The following is a 17377-nucleotide window of genomic DNA, read 5'->3' as shown; positions in this document are numbered from 1 at the left end:
GCTTGTTTCCTCAACTATAAAAACGAAAGTAACAACACCTACCTCACGGCATTGCTGAGAGGACTCAAGGAGCCAATGCATGAAAAGCACTTAATAGGCCTGGCATCTAATAAGTGCTCAACAGCTGGTCCCTATTTGAGCCCATTTTTTTCATTAGGGCCCAGTATTAATTTAACAACTTAAAGTCTTATACTAGGAGGGTATTTTTAGACCTTAGAAAATAGCTGATAGGATAAGCTCAGACCCTGAGATGCAGCATTAGCAATAAATAAGACAACTCACGTAGGTCAAGGGTTCTATCCCCATGGGGAAGAGCTAGTACAATGTTTCATAGTCTCTAACATCTGTAAGCTTGTACAACATGCACTTGGTCAAAAGACAGAGGTGAAGAGACTGCAGAAATATCCATTAACAGTAACAGAAAATTTCCACAGCATTACCTGCACACTACAAAGGGTCGTCCTTGCTACAGTTTGTGGGTTTAACAGACTTTAGACTAATTAAAAAGTCTAATATGCTTTTAAACATTTTTCCCCACTTTTTTTTTTTTAAAGATTTTATTTATTTGTCATAGAGAGAGCACAAGCAGGCAGAGTGGCAGGCAGAGGCAGAGAGAGAAGCAGGCTCCCTGCTGGACAAGGAGCCCGATGCGGGACTTGATCCCAGGACCCTGGGATCATGACCTGAGCCGAAGGCAGCGGTTTAACCGACTGAGCCACCCAGGCATCCCCTCAATCTTTTTTTTTAAATTTAAGTTCAATTAGTGAACTTATAATACATCATTAGTTTTTTTTTTTTTAAAGATTTTATTTATTTATTTGACAGACAGATCACAAGCAGGCAGAGAGGCAGGCAGAGAGAGAGGAGGAAGCAGGCTCTCTGCTGAGCAGAGAGCCCGATGCGGGGCTCGATCCCAGGACTCCGAGATCATGACCTGAGCCGAAGGCAGTGGCTTAACCCACTGAGCCACCCAGGCGCCCCACATCATTAGTTTTTGATGTAACATTCAATGATTCATTATCCCCGATCTGTTTCAATGACTTTTCCTGTGTCATTTGCTGACTGTCCTTACCTGTCAAGTAGAAGCTATAACTAAAATATTGGCATTACACAATCTCTTGCCAAGTGATTATCTCCCCCTCCCCACACTTTTATCCACTACTAGTAGAAGAAGAGTATGCTCTAGGATTAAAAGTGAGGGTTCAAATCCCAGCTCAGTCACTGAGGGCAAATGACTAACCTCTCCGCAGTCAGTTTCCTCATTTGTAAAACAAGGATAATAACAGTACTTACTTACTTCAAAGGGGTGTAGTGAGGACTACATGAGATAATGCACATTAAGCACTTAGCAGAGAGTGGTATAGCACAAGCAGTAAGACTGCAAATTATCATCATTATCCTTGTTATTACATGTGCTACCAGATTTAAAAGGTACCACTTGCCCACTGTTTGCAAAGCTCCTCAATGACCTTGGAAGGTCTCTTGACAGTGAACACAGCTGTTGAAGTGCTTTTCCATTCTCACTGTCAACTTGTGAAGTCTAAGTCTGTGTGCAGGAAAGTTCAAACCTATTTTAAACGTCTCACCTCAATAGGGGGGTATTTCGTAAAGGTTAAAGATACCAATTGTGTACCCTCTCATACATAGAGTGCTACACGAAGGTTCTCTTTCTGTGGCCCGTGGCATAGGCATAAACATAATCCAGTTCTCGCTTCTCTTAATTTCCTCCCCGTGGCCAATGAATGACTACTATTGCAGTCAACTCTGGAATTCTCCAAGGAGGAAGGAGATGACAAATGGACCTCGTGTCACAGACTCCCTTTCACCCACAAATCTTGGTAACCGGTCAGAGGCAGTGGCAAACGATCTAAAGGCAGACCAACTCTTCGCCAATCTGCAAGCAAGAACTGTTTATCTGGGCCAAATTCAGAAAGGCTGTTACCAAGGAGGTAAGAAAGAAGTAACTTTTGACAAAGGTGCATTTCAAAACCTAATGAATGAACAAACAAAACAGATCATTAAAACAACAACAACAACAACAACAAACCAAAACCTACAGATAGGATGGCTCTTTAACAACCGGGGTAACAGCTAAAGCTTACCTCACTCTTATATTCATACAGAAATACATGTACTATTAAGAATGAATACGTAAAACCAAGAGACTGTCTTCCTAACATCTTTAGAACTGAGGCACACGGAAAATGTTGCTTAATGTGAAGAGTGAAATGAAACGAATGTCATAATCTTCTTACATCAAAAATATCTATAATAACGTGCAAGTACTTTTCAAAACTGAAAATATCACCATCCTTTCACTGTTTCTGTGTCTCTGTTGCAGTGATTTCCAATCAGAACTCTTAAAGCATCTTTAATACTTCAAGGAATGTCTCCAAATCCCTCATCACCAAAATTAAAAGTATTAAACAGATTTTATTTTCTAAAATGTGCCAGAGAATATCTTTTAAAAAGAGAATGAAAGAAGCAGGGGCGGGGCACCTGGGTGGCTCAGTGGGTTAAGCCTCTGCCTTCAGCTCGGGTCATGGTCTCAGGGTCCTGGGATTGAGCCCCGCATCGGGCTCTCTGCTCAGCAGGGAGCCTGCTTCCCTTCCTCTCTCTGCCTGCCTCTCTGCCTACTTGTGATCTCTATCTGTCAAATAAATAAATAAAATCTTTAAAAAAAAAAAAAAAAGAAGCAGGGGCACAGTGTTATAAGGGCAGATAATAATATAGCATCAATCTCAAAAAGTTTGGGGACTACTACTCTACTGGAATATTTACTGCTGGATAACCAAACACATACAACCCTAGATTTCATACCCAATCTGCTTTATAAAAACATTATGGGTAAGAATTAGCACTGAGTGTCTGCTACCGAATTTAGAAATGTTTCTAGAATAACAATACCCTAGAAGGTAGGTATATCAAGAATCTTAAAAGCAAAATGTAAATCACACACAGCTAGCATCACACAGTTTCAAAAACACAGTTTCTGTGGCAAAGAGATTTTTAGTATCTTAACTTTTACCTGTGCACTAAACTTTATCAGCACCATATACTGATTTGGAGTAGAGTCTCTGATGATTTTCATTTGTTCAATGACTTCATTAAATGGGGCGACAAACTTCATAAGGTCATGACTGGTCATTGTAGCAGGGACTGTGAGAATACACAGCATGGCACTGCGCCTGACATCTTCTTTTAAGGAGGTCATCTTACTAATAAGACAACAATTAGACTGTCTTGAATGGATGAGGTATGGTTAGTTCAGACAACACTAATCAGACAACTTTTATGCCCAAGAAAAGAGAAAAAAAATAAACCTTATACTTCACAGGTTGATTTAAACAGAGTGCTACAATACCTGAAAACACACACGACCTGGGTAAATGCAGAATACCTTCCACATGTCTGCAACAGAGCTTAACATAAGCTGTGCTGTGGTCTGGATTACACCCACCACTGAAACTTTACTGAAATTCTTAACCTTCAGTTAAAGGCTTAGAGATGAATATAAATCTGCAGTTTGTGTTTTATTCTCATTAGCTTTTCAATAATAATCTCTCATTAGGTAACTCAGAAGCACAACTCTACGTTTTTTCCTTAAGTTTTAAGATCACTATTCTGGAAGTTAAAGAAAACTCCCACAAAGGCAGAGAGACACCCAGAGTATGGATCAATCTACAAGTTCATGGGCACCTCTAACTATGTACTTCTCTCAAGCGGTCTAGAACAGGAGTGTTCTAAATATAAGAGCATCCAGAACCATGAAGATGTGACTCTGAAGATTACAGAAAGTGTAGCTGGGTTGGAATAGCTGGGACAGGAAAAAGAAAAAACCTCCCACAATGCAATTTGCTTTTGAAATGCTGCGAACTTACTTCAACAGGTGTGATCCCGTAAGGTGACCTGAGTATTCACTGTTTCCCAGTGGGGACCTAGCAAATATGTTAGGAGGACAGGCTTTAAAGAGATCAGCTATCAATTATCCAAGCGTCTGATGACCCAGCTTATAGATTATCCAGCCAAACGCTTCTTTACCTTTGGCTTCTTTTAAGTTTTGTGTGGACCACAAAAAAGGGTAAAAGAGACAATGAAAAGATAGTCCATTAACTGACTTAACAGCTTCTTTAGCAAACATATGAGGGGATATGACACTGCAATGATGTTATGAATCATTTCTAATGTTTTTATCCTTTTTATCTTCCTTCCTTTTAATTTTCCAGTCATCTTACATGCCTACCTTCTCAGGGAATATTTTCTTAGGTATTTTCTCAAGTGTATCTACACGTTTCTTTTCTAAGAAGCTTTGACCCAATCTATAAGATTAACCAAATGTAAAACATCTAAGAATTCTTACATCAAAAACACACATTATATGAAAGGTACTCTCCGTCTGAACCTTAAAATATCCACTGCTCTGCAGGGCAAGAAATTTTTCACTGTCCTGAGACAAAAAAAAAAAACAAAACAACAACAAAAAACAAAAAACAAAAAACAAAACAAAACAAAACCCGACCAGACCAATTCAAGAGGAAAAGGGTTTTTCTTACTTTGTCTTGTATAGATGCATAATACCATGAACTATTTCAACTGATGGGTTTCCACTAAAGAACGAAATCTGGTCTGGAAGCTGTTTGGATGGAGAATCAGGAGCAGCGTTTACGCACTCTACACTTGGATCTTTACTTCTCTGTACAGTAGGAGATGCTTCTGAAGACTTCCTTTCCTCCATTGTGGCTTTCAGCTCATCTTTCACAAATCAAAAATTAGCAGATTATAAACTGATAGGAAATATGTGGAAGGATTCTAATTAGGTTAAAATTCTGAGTCAGAAAAATAAACTTCAACAGAGAAATTGTAATGTATTGCATTAAGAACTATACTTACAGAGCAGCCAAGTTTTTAGGAGCATCTAAACTTGAAAGCACTCTTTGCCCCATAAAAATTTCATTAATATCCGCAGAAACTTAAGGATGGCTCTTACATTGGGCCGTACCATAATAAAAACAGATGTCTTCCATCATGTGCTCCTAATTGGGATATCCAGGACTATTAATTTGGAAAATCACATCTACCAGCTCTGTTCACTTCCACGCTGGAGATACAGTACACAGCCAGTCTCTGGATTGGAGTGAGTGGGCAGTGTGTGTACAGGGTGAGGGGACAGACACAACAGGCTTATCAGGATTCAGTGGTGATCTGCCACTAACCTAGATGGCAAGAAGCTCTCCTCACTGAATAAAGCTGTCAACCCACCTAGTTAGTATTAATTTAGGAGAAATATCTGGAGATGCTGAAATGTGGCCTCACAATCTGATGTAAGGCACACAGGTAGTGAAAGATAAAAGTACACTAGAGGTCAAAATCATGGGTTCATGGAATAACATGTATAAGACAGGCAACCAGGGACTTATGTTACACAAGTCTGGGGTTTTAGAAAGCATACCTGGATTGGACTTCATGGTCTCAATGATCATATCTGTCATTTCTCGACGGCCAAGGTGCTGATGTATGATTGCTGCTTTCTCCCCTGGTGACTTTCCTTCTAAAGAGGCTACGGCTGAAGCTAGTGTCTTCTTTTTGATCTCCTCATCAGACATTTCCCCGGCTAAGGAACACATGAATGATTAATATGTGATAATAAAACAAGCTCTTCTTCACTTTCAATGTATATATCGATAAGCTTCCCTTTTCTCTCTGCTGCCCTCCTCCAAGATAATAAGGTACTTTTGTATCTCTCACTCACCTCTGGGGCTCCTCAGTACCCAGTAATAAACACCCAGTGCAATAAATTCAGAAATGTGGGGTTGTTTTAGTGAAATCATGCACTTTAAAGCAAATCAATGAAAATAAGAACTTTAAAGAAGGTTCAGCAGTAATGTCAAAAATGAACCAACATTTTAAGTAATCTCTAGTAAAGTGAAACTGTGTTGAGCACCAAATGAAGGTCTTAAGTCCATAAATAAAAATGTGAAAAACCTTTAGCAGCAGTCTTCTTAAAAACCCTGGATTAGTCTCAGGCCATGAATCATACCATGAAAATCTGTGATCACATAAAAATGGAAAAGGAATTTGGAGACTTGATTGAAATACTCTTACTATAAGTTCTACGAGAGCAGGAACCAGGCCTGTTTTGCCCACCACTGTATTATCCCCAGCACTTACACCACAGCGCCTAGCACACCCTGGAAGGTCTTTGAAGTTTTGTTGAATCAGTGAATCAATGAGTGGCCTGTGTAGAAGTGTATACGTGCCTAATGTCAATTTAGCTGACTTTCACAACTTAGGGATCACTTGTACTTGAAAGGTGCTTGTAACCCATTAAAGTCATATTCAATTTTTAGGGGCTCCTGGGTGGCTCAGTGGGTTAAAGCCTCTGCCTTTGGCTCAGGTCATGATCCCAGGGTCCTGGGATCGAGCCCCGCATCGGGCTCTCTGCTCAGCAGGGAGCCTGCTTTCCTTCCTCTCTCTCTGCCTGCCTCTCTGCCTACCTGTGATCTCTGTCAAATAAATAAAATAAAATAAAATTTTTTTAAGTCATATTCAATTTTTAACTTGCAGCTCCCAAATTCACACACTCAGGGGAGTTTCTAAGGACACCCTCTCTACCTGCGCCAGGCTACCTCACAAACCAAAAAGATCCTCTTGTGATAGCTTTGCAAACTTTTTTTTTTCCTTCACAGCTTTTCATGGATGTAATTCCACATTCATTCTGTAATTATTTAATTCATCTGTCTACCTCATTTGAGCTGGTGGTGCCATTAAAGCAGGGACCATGTGTGATTCTGCAAACAACTAAACTCTTAACAGAGTGAGCATTCGGTAATTACTTCTTCAATAAATGTTATTGTTAGGGGCGCCTGGGTGGCTCAGTGGGTTGGGCCGCTGCCTTCGGCTCAGATCATGATCTCAGGGTACTGGGATGGAGCCCCACATCAGGCTCTCTCCTCAGCAGGGAGCCTGCTTCCCTTCCTCTCTCTCTACCTGCCTCTCTGCCTACTTGTGATCTCTGTCAAATAAATAAAATCTTTAAAAAAAATAAATAAATGTTATTGTTAGGAAATTGCTTAAGGTCCAAGGAACACAGTCACAGCTGCATTCCCCAGGAAGGGGGCTGCGTGGCTGGTAATGAACTCAGATTCTCCAGTCCGGCTCCGAGTTAGAATCCCAGTTTCGCCACTTTGGACACAATTATAGACAAGTCATTTAATCACTGGGCTTCGGTTTCTCAATCTGTAAAAAGCACGTACATTTACCTAACAGGGCTGGTGTGAAGATAATGAAAGACGACAATGCACACAAGGTGTTTAGTCCAGTGCTGCGACACAGGAAGCGTACAGACTTTAGCTACAGTCACTACTGTAGTTGCAGGGCGCCTAAATAGAAATTCCCCCAAAGAGGAGCGATTTAATTAAACCACGAACCGTCACCATCTCTGGGATCCAGTTGCTGCCTTCACAAAGCCTGGAGGAGAGTGACTTACACAACTTGACTCCAACCCTGGGTGGAGAGGGCGACGCGCCAGGTATAAACAGAGTGCCCGTGGGAAGGCACCAGGAGGGAGGGACCGGGAGGGCTTCCCAGAGATGACATCCGAGAGGCCTATTTAGGATGGATGGAATGAGACGGATCTCAACTACCTCCCGGCTTCTTCCTGACACAAATGCCCTCGCCGCCGCCTTTCCCCGGGCGGGTACTTTGGAAGGGCGAGCCTCTCGGGCCCAGGAGCGGGGCTAGACGGAGGCTGCGAGGCCGCGGGACTCACCCGCGGCGCTGAAGCCGAAGCCGGCGGGGACGGGCGAGTGTTCCGCAAGCTCCAGTCGGATGACAACCAGTGACACACTCATAGGGCAGGCGCTGGCCGGCACGGGCCCCGGCGGGCTCAGGCGACGCTGGGAGGCGAGCTGAGAGGCCGAGCGGCCCAGGGTCGGCAGCGCTGCCACCGCCTCAGCGCCTCCACCACTGCCTCAGTAGCAGCAGTTCCGCGCGCTACCCTCCGAGCCACAACCACCCTCACTTCCGCCTCCCGGCCGCCGTCGCCGACCCTCGAGGATACGCGTGCGCGCAGCAGCGCCCGCCCCGATTGGCTAGGGTGGCCGCCACGTGACTGGCGTAACGGCGCGGAGGTGAGTCTGCGTTCTTCTGTCTTGGTCTTGAGGAGGTCTGGGAGGAGGAGGAGGAGGAGGAGGAGGCATAAGAAGGTTCGGGGGTTGGGTGCCCGGTTAAGGCGATTCGTCGGTTTGCGCCCAGGCTCGAGTTTACCTCTTTGAGAGGTCTTACCCTCAGGCTGCCTCCCGATGGTGAGGGGTCCCCGGGCCCGCGAGGTCCCCGAATTGTCGGAGGAACCGTGACCTGTGGCGAGCTCTTGCCCCCTTGTTGTGTCGGACCCCTAGCTGTAGCTCTGGAGGGCTTGCTTTGTGTTAGCCACACTTTACACATAGGTACACCAAAGCTCAGAGACGTGCAGAGAGGGGTATCCGCCTTTCTGAAGGCCCTTGAGGAATAGGGACTCGATTGCAGAGTTTCTGACTCTATCTAGATAGGGCGGTGGGCTGATTTAGCGCACGGTGTTGGGAGTTAGATCTGGGTCCTGCTCCCCGCCCCATAACACAAATGTTTACTGAGAACCTAACCACTGCTGGGGTGGTGGGGATATTTTCGTGATAAACACACAGTTCCTGTTCAAATGGAGTCGACCTTGATCGGTTGTATGACCTTGAGCTAGGTTTTGACATAAAATTCGGTAATATACAGTCATGAGCATGAAATAGAGCCTGTGGCTCTACATATATCGCTTTTTCTTATATTTAGCTTTCCTTCCAGTATGTCAGACTGCCTTCAGCATATAGATACTGGAAGCCATAATCAATACCTAAATGTCGCATATATGACAGGATGCTATTCTAAGCATATGCTATAAGGATTTCTAAGATGTGTCGCAGCCCATCCTGGACACGTGTGGGTCCATGGACTACATATACATATAACACTAACCCATGCTATGTGTGACTGCATCTTACGAAATACGTTTCAATCAATACACACTGTTTAGATCAGGGTTTCTTAATCTTTGCGCTATTAACATTTTGGGTCCCAATAATTCTTTGGGGTGTGTGTCCTATACTTTATAGGATATTTAATGGCATGCATCTCTGGTCTGGCCTACTAAATACCAGTAGCACCCCCCAAATGGTGACAACCAAAAATGGACCCCAACATTGCCAATTGACCCCTTGGGACCAAAATCACACCTTGTTGACAATGGTTGTAAAATTCATATGCCATATTCACATAGTATGTGCATATAACATGTGAGACCTCATGAACCTTTTATAGTATACTACAGTAGTAGATAAGATTTTTCTTTTCTTTAGGGAAGGGCGTGGGGAGAGGAGGGAGAGCGAGAGACAATTTTTTTTTTTAGTGTGTTTTTTTAATTTTTAATTTTTTATTAACACATAATGTATTATTAGCCCCAGGGGTGCAGGTCTGTGAATCGCCAGGTTTACATACTTCACAGCACTCACCATAGCACATACCTTCCCCAATGTCCATAACCCAACCACCCTCTCCCTCCCGCCCCCCAATTCTGTTTTGTGAGATTAAGAGTCTTACAGAGAGACAGAATCTTAAGCAGCCTCCATGACCAGCAGCAGAGCCCCACGCAGGGCTTAATTTCACAACTTTGAGCTCATGACCTGAGCTGAAATCAAGAGTCAAATGCTAAACCAGCTAAGCGACCAGGAGCCCCGGTAGTACTAACATTTAATAGTGTGCCTGCTACTAACTTGCGTGCTTTACATACTTTATCTCATGTAATAGTAACAACTTTATGAGATTGGTGTATAATTATTCCCATTTACAGAGGGAGGAGGAACTGAGTCTCGGGGAAACTTGTTCAGGATCTCACAGTAAGTGGCAAACCTAGAATTCAAACCCAGGCAGTCTGATTCCAGAGCCACATTCAACCTCTTTACTGAACGATCTTCTTAATATGTGACAACACCAGTGTGCATATTTATAAAAGTATGAATTAAGTAGTAAGGCTACATTATCATACTAATCTCATTCTGAAAGTCAGAATGGTACAGAAGGAAGACGCTAGTTCCAGAGAATAGTTGACTAGTGACGGGCAAGTTGGGCTTGTTACCGTTCTTTGTGGCGCTCAACAACTACCCCTGTCCCGCTCCCTTCCCTATTTTCTCATTCATCCAGTGTAATTCATCCTTCCAGCTCATTTATACTGAACACCTGCTATGTGTCTAGATACAGTGCAGGGCCCCAGGGGGATGGGTATATACAAAAATGAAATATATACAAAGATGAAAAGACAAGATGGACCTTGCTTTAAGGAGCTTACAACGACAGGAGCAGATGAGCATGCAAACAATTACTGTGTCATGGAGTAAATGCTCTAGTGAAGGTATGGAGAAGAAACAATAGGAGTTTAAGGGGAGAAAAAAAAGTTATACTAGAGGCTTCCTGGGAAAGAAAAATCCTCATCAGGGTGCCTGGCTGGCTCAGTCAGCAGAACATGAGACTCTTGAGTTCGAGCCCCACATTGGGTGTGGATCCTACTTAAAAAAATAATAAATTTTAGGGGTGCCTGGGTGGCTCACTGGGTTAAGCCTCTGCCTTCGGCTCAGGTCATGATCTCAGGGTCCTGGGATTGAGCCCCGCATTGGGCTCTCTGCTCAGCAGGAAGCCTGCTTCCCCCTCTCTTTCTGCCTGCCTCTCTGCCTACTTGTGATCTCTGTCAAGTAAATAAACAAAATCTTTAAAAATAATAATAAATTTTAAAAAGCCTCTGCAGAGGAGATAAAGATAAAGCTGAGGCTGTGATATAAAAACGAGTGGAAATGTACACGCAGATGAAACGGGGAAAGGCGTCATGGTCAGTGCGCAGGTACCAAAGCCTGGAGGTGGGAGAGACCAGTGTTTTGGCCACTCTGAAGAGAGTGTTGGGAAGCGACTAGAACAGAACCGTCATCTCTAGTTGGAATAACCAAGCTGGTCATGGGAGCATTGCCCACTCATCCATTAGTACCCTCTGTGGAGATGCAAGTCAGCCCTTCAGGCCCCAGAGACGCCTTTTGTCGCCATTAAGCCCTGACACAAAGTTTTTGATGCTTTTATGAGCCTATAAATAAACTCCTTTCATCATAAACTCTGGCCTTGGTATGGGAACATAAGTAAAACTGAAAATGCAAATCAACCTTTGAGTTTTTCATTTCAAAACCTACCCCCCCATTCTGCAAATTTCCAATTACATGAAAAACAGTATCATCTTGAAGATTTCCTGCTTGAGAACCCTTTCCTTAGAGTTTTCTATGTTTTATTGAACCCTGATGGCCTCACCGAAGTGACTCCTATAAACTTACAGGCTGTCTTCCCATACTATTTTGTTCAAACCTGATTTTTAGTAAGTTTGAAGCTATAAAAAAGCAAAGATTTTCATGTGGAACCGACTGCAAATAGAATTTGCTTTCATCATTTTGTTTTCACCCCAGCTTTTTATTTCAGACATAGAGAAGAGTTGAAAGAACGTACAATGAATGATCTCTTATATGCTCTCAATCGTATGCCCTTCACCTAGATTGACTAAAAATCCTGCCACATTTTGTTTATCTCTATCCCCATATATAGATATGTGTCTATATACATGTGTGTGTGTTGTGTGTGTATAGGTTTTTTTTTGTTTGTTCGTTTTTTGTTTTTTTTTTTTACCTTTTGAAAGTGTGTTTAGAAAAGAGACAAATGGGGAACAGTTAGGAGCCTGTTGGTGTGATTGGAGGCACCGTCAGTACTAGGAGGAGGTCAGTACCAGGCATTCTGGGAGTATACAGGAAAGGCTTCTCATCTGTCTTTTCTGGTAGCCAGAGGGGGTTTCATGAAGGAAGTGACAGGTAAATTACAACCTAAAGGACACTTGCATGTCCACATCATCCAGATTAAAGTGAAAAAAAGAGGGAGAGTTGCTACCAAGGAGGGGGGCAGATCTTAAAGGGCCTCTTGGGGCAGGTTAAGGAACTGAGAGTTTACCTTGAGGGCAGTGGGGAGACATTGAAAGTTCTAAGTGGGGGGCACCTGGGTGGCTCAGTGGGTTAAAGCCTCTGCCTTCAGCTCAGGTCATGATCCCAGGGCCCTGGGGATCCCCCAGGCTTTCTGCTCAGCGGGGAGCCTGCTTCCTCCTCTCTCTCTGCCTGCCTCTCTGCCTACTTGTGATCTCTGTCTGTCAAATAAGTAAATAAATAAAATATTTTTAAAAAATTAAAAAAAAAAGAAAGTTCTAAATGGGAATACGATGTGGCCAAATTTGCAATTTTGAAGGCACACTCAACTCTGCTTGAAAAGTGGAGAAAGAACGAAGAGTTTGAGAAGAGACAAGGGAACCCATTAAGAGGCTTGTTGCAACGATCTATGGGCAAAATCATCTGTGGATAGTAAGTGGAGAGAGGTAGATGGCGATTTTCAGAAGGAAGACAACAGCATAGAGCACATGGAATTGAGGTGGCCGAGTGAGGGACTGAGAGAAGTCAGGAGTGAATCCCAGTTTTCTAGCTTGAGCAGTTAGCTGAATGGTGGAACCTTTTACTGGGCTAAGGAGCCTAGAAAACAGAGTAGTCCAGGAGGGCTCAATTCTAGTGGTTATTTGAAGTGTTTGCGGGAGGTCAGTGGAGATGTCCAGTTGGCATGCCTAAGCCCCCGGATGGAGGTCTGGATTGGAGGCAGGGAAAGCGAGCTGTGCCCTGTGTCTTCTTCTCGTGCAGCCTTGGCCTCAACATGTACATAAGGCAGCTCTTCCGGTCCTCACATCTCCAGTGGGCTCGGAGGGCAACCTTCCCGAAACACAGCCAGGGGAGGCTCCAGCGAGCCAGGCGATGGGCACATTCTGGAGGCGGCACCTACAGAGCGGTGATTTTTGACATGGGTGGAGTTCTCATTCCTTCTCCAGGGAGAGTGGCGGCAGGTGAGCGCTTCATTCTGTTTCACTTTTGGAAACTAGGGTCGGCACAGGGGGAATGAAGTGTGTAAGGGGAGGCTGAGAGGAACGTTTGGGCAGCTCTTCATTTCCATGTCACCTCATGGCCTGTCTTTGCTGCTTCACCTCCTGCCATCACGTTCTCATTCCAGCCAGCAGGAAGGGAAAAAGGCCGAAGAACTGACCTACTATGGTGGCTGGTTGGGCAGTTTTCCATGCTAAGCGAATCCAAGTACAGGTTTTACATGCCCCTGAGTAAATATTTCCTATTGACCTTAAACATGAAGCAGTTATTTTACCAGCAAAAATGAGTTTGGGGGCGCCTGGGTGGCTCAGTGGGTTAAAGCCTCTGCCTTCGGCTCGGGTCATGATCCCAGGGTCCTGGGATCGAGCCCGCATCGGGCTCTCTGCTCAGCAGGAGCCTGCTTCCCCCTCTCTCTCTCTGCCTGCCTCTCTGCCTACTTGTGATCTCTGCTTGTCAAATAAATAAAATGTTTTTTTTTAAGATTTTATTTATTTATTTGACAGACAGAGATCACAAGTAGGCAGAGAGGCAGGCAGAGAGAGAGAGAGGAAGAGAAGCAGGCCTCCCGCTGAGCAGAGAGCCCGATGCGGGGCTCGATCCCAGAATCCTGGGATCATGACCCGAGCCGAAGGCAGTGGCTTTAACCCACTGAGCCACCCAGGCGCCCCAAATAAATAAAATATTTTAAAAAAATGAGTTTGTTTGGGAATAGCAAGAGAATTGCAGTTTGGGACAAGCAAGCTATGGCCAACACCACAGGCTAGTCCCACAAAGGAGAGGAACATTATTTTGTGGAAAAAGAGGAGGAAACTGGGAGGGCTTGTTTTGAACAAAAGTCCACTGGAGAAAGGCAGGAGTTCAGGGCGACGATGATTTCTCATCAGCTGAGGTGCTGGGGTAGTGAGTTAAGCAACATCTTTCTCCTGCTGAGGCCAGGAAGTGATGATCCTTTCCCTTTGGAGATTGTTCTGTTGGGTTCTGTAACGGACAGGACTCAGAAGGGCATGAGAGCTCCCCCTTCTGGCCTCCTGGCTTCATTTCAGGAAGGTTTCCCTTCTCACATGACCCAGCTAATAAGCAAGCGGACTCAGCAGTTTTTGACCTCCAACTGCAGCTGGGCCCTCAGCCTCTCTATTCCTCTGCTCATATTCCACTGGCATTTACCGCAGGGCAGTTCCCACCTGCCCAACAGCCATCCTACTGCCCCCCGCCACAAACCTGCCTCCTTGACCAGCAGCCGAGTCTCCTTTTGACAAAGATCACTGGACGAAACTGAAAGTTTTCTTAACTTTATCCAGAGTATCTGGAGAACCTATTCACTTCTCTCCACTCCGTCTGCCTCGGCCCAGGGTTAGCTCCTTATCTTCCCCCACCTGCACCATCACATGAGCCTCCTAAGCCGTCAGTCTCTGCCCCCCGCCCCCCAGCACTCTGGGTTTTGTGCCACCTTCCACATAGCCCCCAGAATTACCTTTCTGAAATACAGATCTTATCCCCTCCCTTCCTTGCTTCAAATCCTTGAGTGCCTGTGCTTTGTCCCTTAGATGAAGTCCAGAAGCTTTCACTTGGTATCCGAAGGCCTCTTGCAAATTAGCCCTCCTGTCCTTGTGTTGCAGCATCGCCCACATTTCAGCTGCCATGGGCTGATTTGATGTTCTTTAAACTTGCCAAACACATTTACACTCTTGTGTCTTTGCAAGTTCTCTCCCCTCTGCTGGCAGCTGCCCTTCCCCGTCCTGTCTACCCGTTCAAATCCTACCAGTACTTTTGATGGTAAGTTTGGCAGTGTATTACAGGCTCAGTGCCTGGAGTCTTGTGCACTCACTACATCTTGTGGTGATTATTAGTATTGATTTTAAGACTTCGCTTCTGGGAAGCCTTCTCTGACCTCCTCCCTGGGTAGAATGTCTCTGGCTAGCATGTCAGTGTAACCTCTACCAAGGTGTGTTTTGGTTAGCAAAGTTTTTCTATAAAGGGCTAAGTAGGCTTTGCAAGCCATACCACAACTGTTGTTTTGCTGTTGCGGTAAGAAAACAGTGACAGCAGTAAATGAAAGGGTATGGTTGTGTTCTAATAAAACGTTATTTACAAAAACAGATGGGAAACAGAGTTGGTTCCCAGGCCATCCTTGCTTCAAATTGCAAGTTTGCAAATCCTTGCTTTAGTTTATACATCTGTGTGGTAGTCCGTTATATGGATGTACCATAGGTGATTTAATAAGCCATTTATTAATATACATTTAAGTTTCTGGTTCTCTTTCTTTTTCTTTAAGATTTTATTTCTTGGGGTGCCTGGGTGGCTCAGAGGGTTAAGCCTCTGCCTTTGGCTCAGGTCATGATCTCAGGGTCCTGGGATCGAGTCCCACATTGGGCTCTCTGCTTAGCAGGGAGCCTGCTTCCTCCTCTCTCTCTGCCTGCCTCTCTGCCTACTTGTGATGTCTGTCAAATAAATTTTTTAAAAAATCTTAAAAAAAAGATTTTATTTATTTGAGAGAGAGAGAGAGAGAAAGAAAACAAGTGCAGGGAGGGGCAGAGGAAGACTCGGGACTTGATCCCAAGACTTGATCCCGAGAGACTCCAGCATCATGACCTGAGCCGAAGGCAGACACTTAACCACCTGAGCCACCCAGGCACCCTCTGATTCTTTTTATTATAAGTAGTTCTGCGCAGCCTTGTACATATTCTTTGCTGATGTTTATAGATCTATCTGTGGGAGAGATTCCTAGAAAGTAGGATTACTGCATTGGATATACATTTAAAATTTTGCTTTCCATAGAGGTTGTGCTTGTTCCCACTCCCATCAACAGTATATGAGAGTGCCAGCTCCCTTATGTACTTGCCAATTCTCAGACCATAAAAAATGTGACACACTTTAGTTCTCAAATTAAACAAGTAGGATTATTTGGATTGAGCTTTAAATGCCTTGCTATTCTCGGGGCACCTTGGAGGCTCAGTCAGTTAAGCATCGACTCTTGGTTTTGGCTCAGGTCATGATCTCGCTGTGGTAGGACTGAGCCACTCATTGGGCTCAGGGTCGAGTCAGCTTAAGATTCTTTCTCCCGGGGCCCCTGGGTGGCTCAGTGGGTTAAAGCCTCTGCTTTCGGCTCGGGTCATGATCCCGGGGTCCTGGGATCGAGCCCCACATCGGGCTCTCTGCTCGGCAGGGAGCCTGCTTCCTCCTCTCTCTCTGCCTGCCTCTCTGCCTACTTGTGATCTCTGTCTGCCAAATAAATAAATAAAAATCTTTTTTTTTTTTAAGATTTTATTTGTTTATTTGACAGGCAGAGATCACAAGTAGGCAGAGAGGCAGGCAGAGAGAGAAAGAGAGAGGAGGAAGCAGGCTCCCCGCCAAGCAGAGAGCCCGATATGGGGCTCCATCCCAGGACCCCGGGGTCATGACCCGAGCTGAAGGCAGAGGCTTTAAACCACTGAGCCACCCAGGTGCCCCTAAATAAAAATCTTAAAAAGAAAAAAGATTCTTTTTCCCTCTCCCCCTTAGCTCCTCCCCACTCTCCTGCATACATGCTCTCTCAAAAAAAAAAAAAAAAAAAGTCTTGCTATTCTCGAAAGATATAGATCAGATTAGTAACATTGATTATTTCTGAGAATGAGATATCATTTTACTTTCTTATTTTATACATTCTATGGTGAGATATTTTCAGTGCACAGGCCTTATTTTATCAAAACAAAAAAATGTGTAAAGCATATTATGTCTTGGAAATAATTATGATTGTTTTATATATTTTTTAAGTTTTTTTTTTTTAAATTTGTTGGAGAGAGAGAGACAGAGATAGTGAGAGGTGGCAGGAGCAGGGAGGAGAGGGAGAAGCAGGCTACCCACTGAGCAGGGAACCCGATGTAGGATTAGATCCCAGGACTCCCGGATCATGACCTGAGCCAAAGGCAGTTGCTTAATCAACTGATCCACCTAGGCACCCTGCTTTATGTATTTTTGCCCCATAGCAGCTATATTTTAGAAAGAAAAAACAACTTTGTACAAGAAAAAGCAGCCCCTGTCTAACGGTCCCCAGTGTACACAAATGCTGATCTGTTACTGCTTGAGCATCTTGTGGATAGAAATTTTCTTTTTTAGGGGCTCCTGGGTGGCTCAGTGGGTTAAAGCCCTTGCCTTTGGCTCAGGTCATGATCTCAGGGTCCTGGGATCGAGCCCTGCACCCACTCTTTGCTCGGCAGGAAACCTGCTTCCCCTCCTCTCTCTGCCTGCCTCTCTGCCTACTTATGATCTCTGTCTGTCAAATAAATAAATAAACTCTTAAAAAAAAAAAAAAGAAATTTTCTTCTTTAGTCCACAAAGACGGCATCCCCCAAGCAAACGTTTCCGTGTACCACTGGCCCCACTGCCATACG

At 44.3% G+C, this 17377-nt stretch overlaps 2 protein-coding genes across 8 annotated transcripts in view; one reads left to right on the top strand and one right to left on the bottom strand.

Moving 5' to 3' along the window:
• Positions 1-12109, bottom strand: part of BRAP (BRCA1 associated protein) — a 32520-nt gene extending 20411 nt beyond the window's left edge. The window contains exons 1-5 of one of the 6 annotated variants that reach the window (XM_032876277.1): positions 12091-12109; positions 5450-5611; positions 4554-4752; positions 3882-3938; positions 3029-3218 (exon numbers count right to left, since the gene is read on the bottom strand). In XM_032876277.1, the coding sequence (XP_032732168.1) occupies positions 3029-3218; positions 3882-3938; positions 4554-4752; positions 5450-5603 (600 nt within the window). In that variant the 5' untranslated portion in view covers positions 5604-5611; positions 12091-12109. Of the gene's footprint in view, positions 1-3028; positions 3219-3881; positions 3939-4553; positions 4753-5449; positions 5612-6168; positions 6390-7259; positions 7318-7643; positions 7746-7768; positions 8025-12090 lie in introns of those variants that run through there. The other 5 variants (XM_032876272.1, XM_032876276.1, XM_032876274.1 and 2 more) reach the window with 5 other exon arrangements.
• Positions 8065-17377, top strand: part of ACAD10 (acyl-CoA dehydrogenase family member 10) — a 38327-nt gene continuing 29014 nt past the window's right edge. For both annotated transcript variants that reach the window (XM_032876271.1, XM_032876270.1), the window contains exons 1-2: positions 8065-8129; positions 12774-12973. In XM_032876271.1, coding sequence (XP_032732162.1) covers positions 12787-12973 — 187 coding nt within the window. In that variant the 5' untranslated portion in view covers positions 8065-8129; positions 12774-12786. The remainder of the gene's footprint in view (positions 8130-12773; positions 12974-17377) is intronic.

This window comes from Lontra canadensis, unplaced genomic scaffold (assembly GCF_010015895.1).
Source record: "Lontra canadensis isolate GAN:19392208 unplaced genomic scaffold, GSC_riverotter_1.0 scaffold58, whole genome shotgun sequence".
NCBI lineage: Eukaryota > Metazoa > Chordata > Mammalia > Carnivora > Mustelidae > Lontra > Lontra canadensis.
Note: the sequence above shows the minus strand (reverse complement) of the source record. Positions and strands in the feature narration are given on the sequence as shown.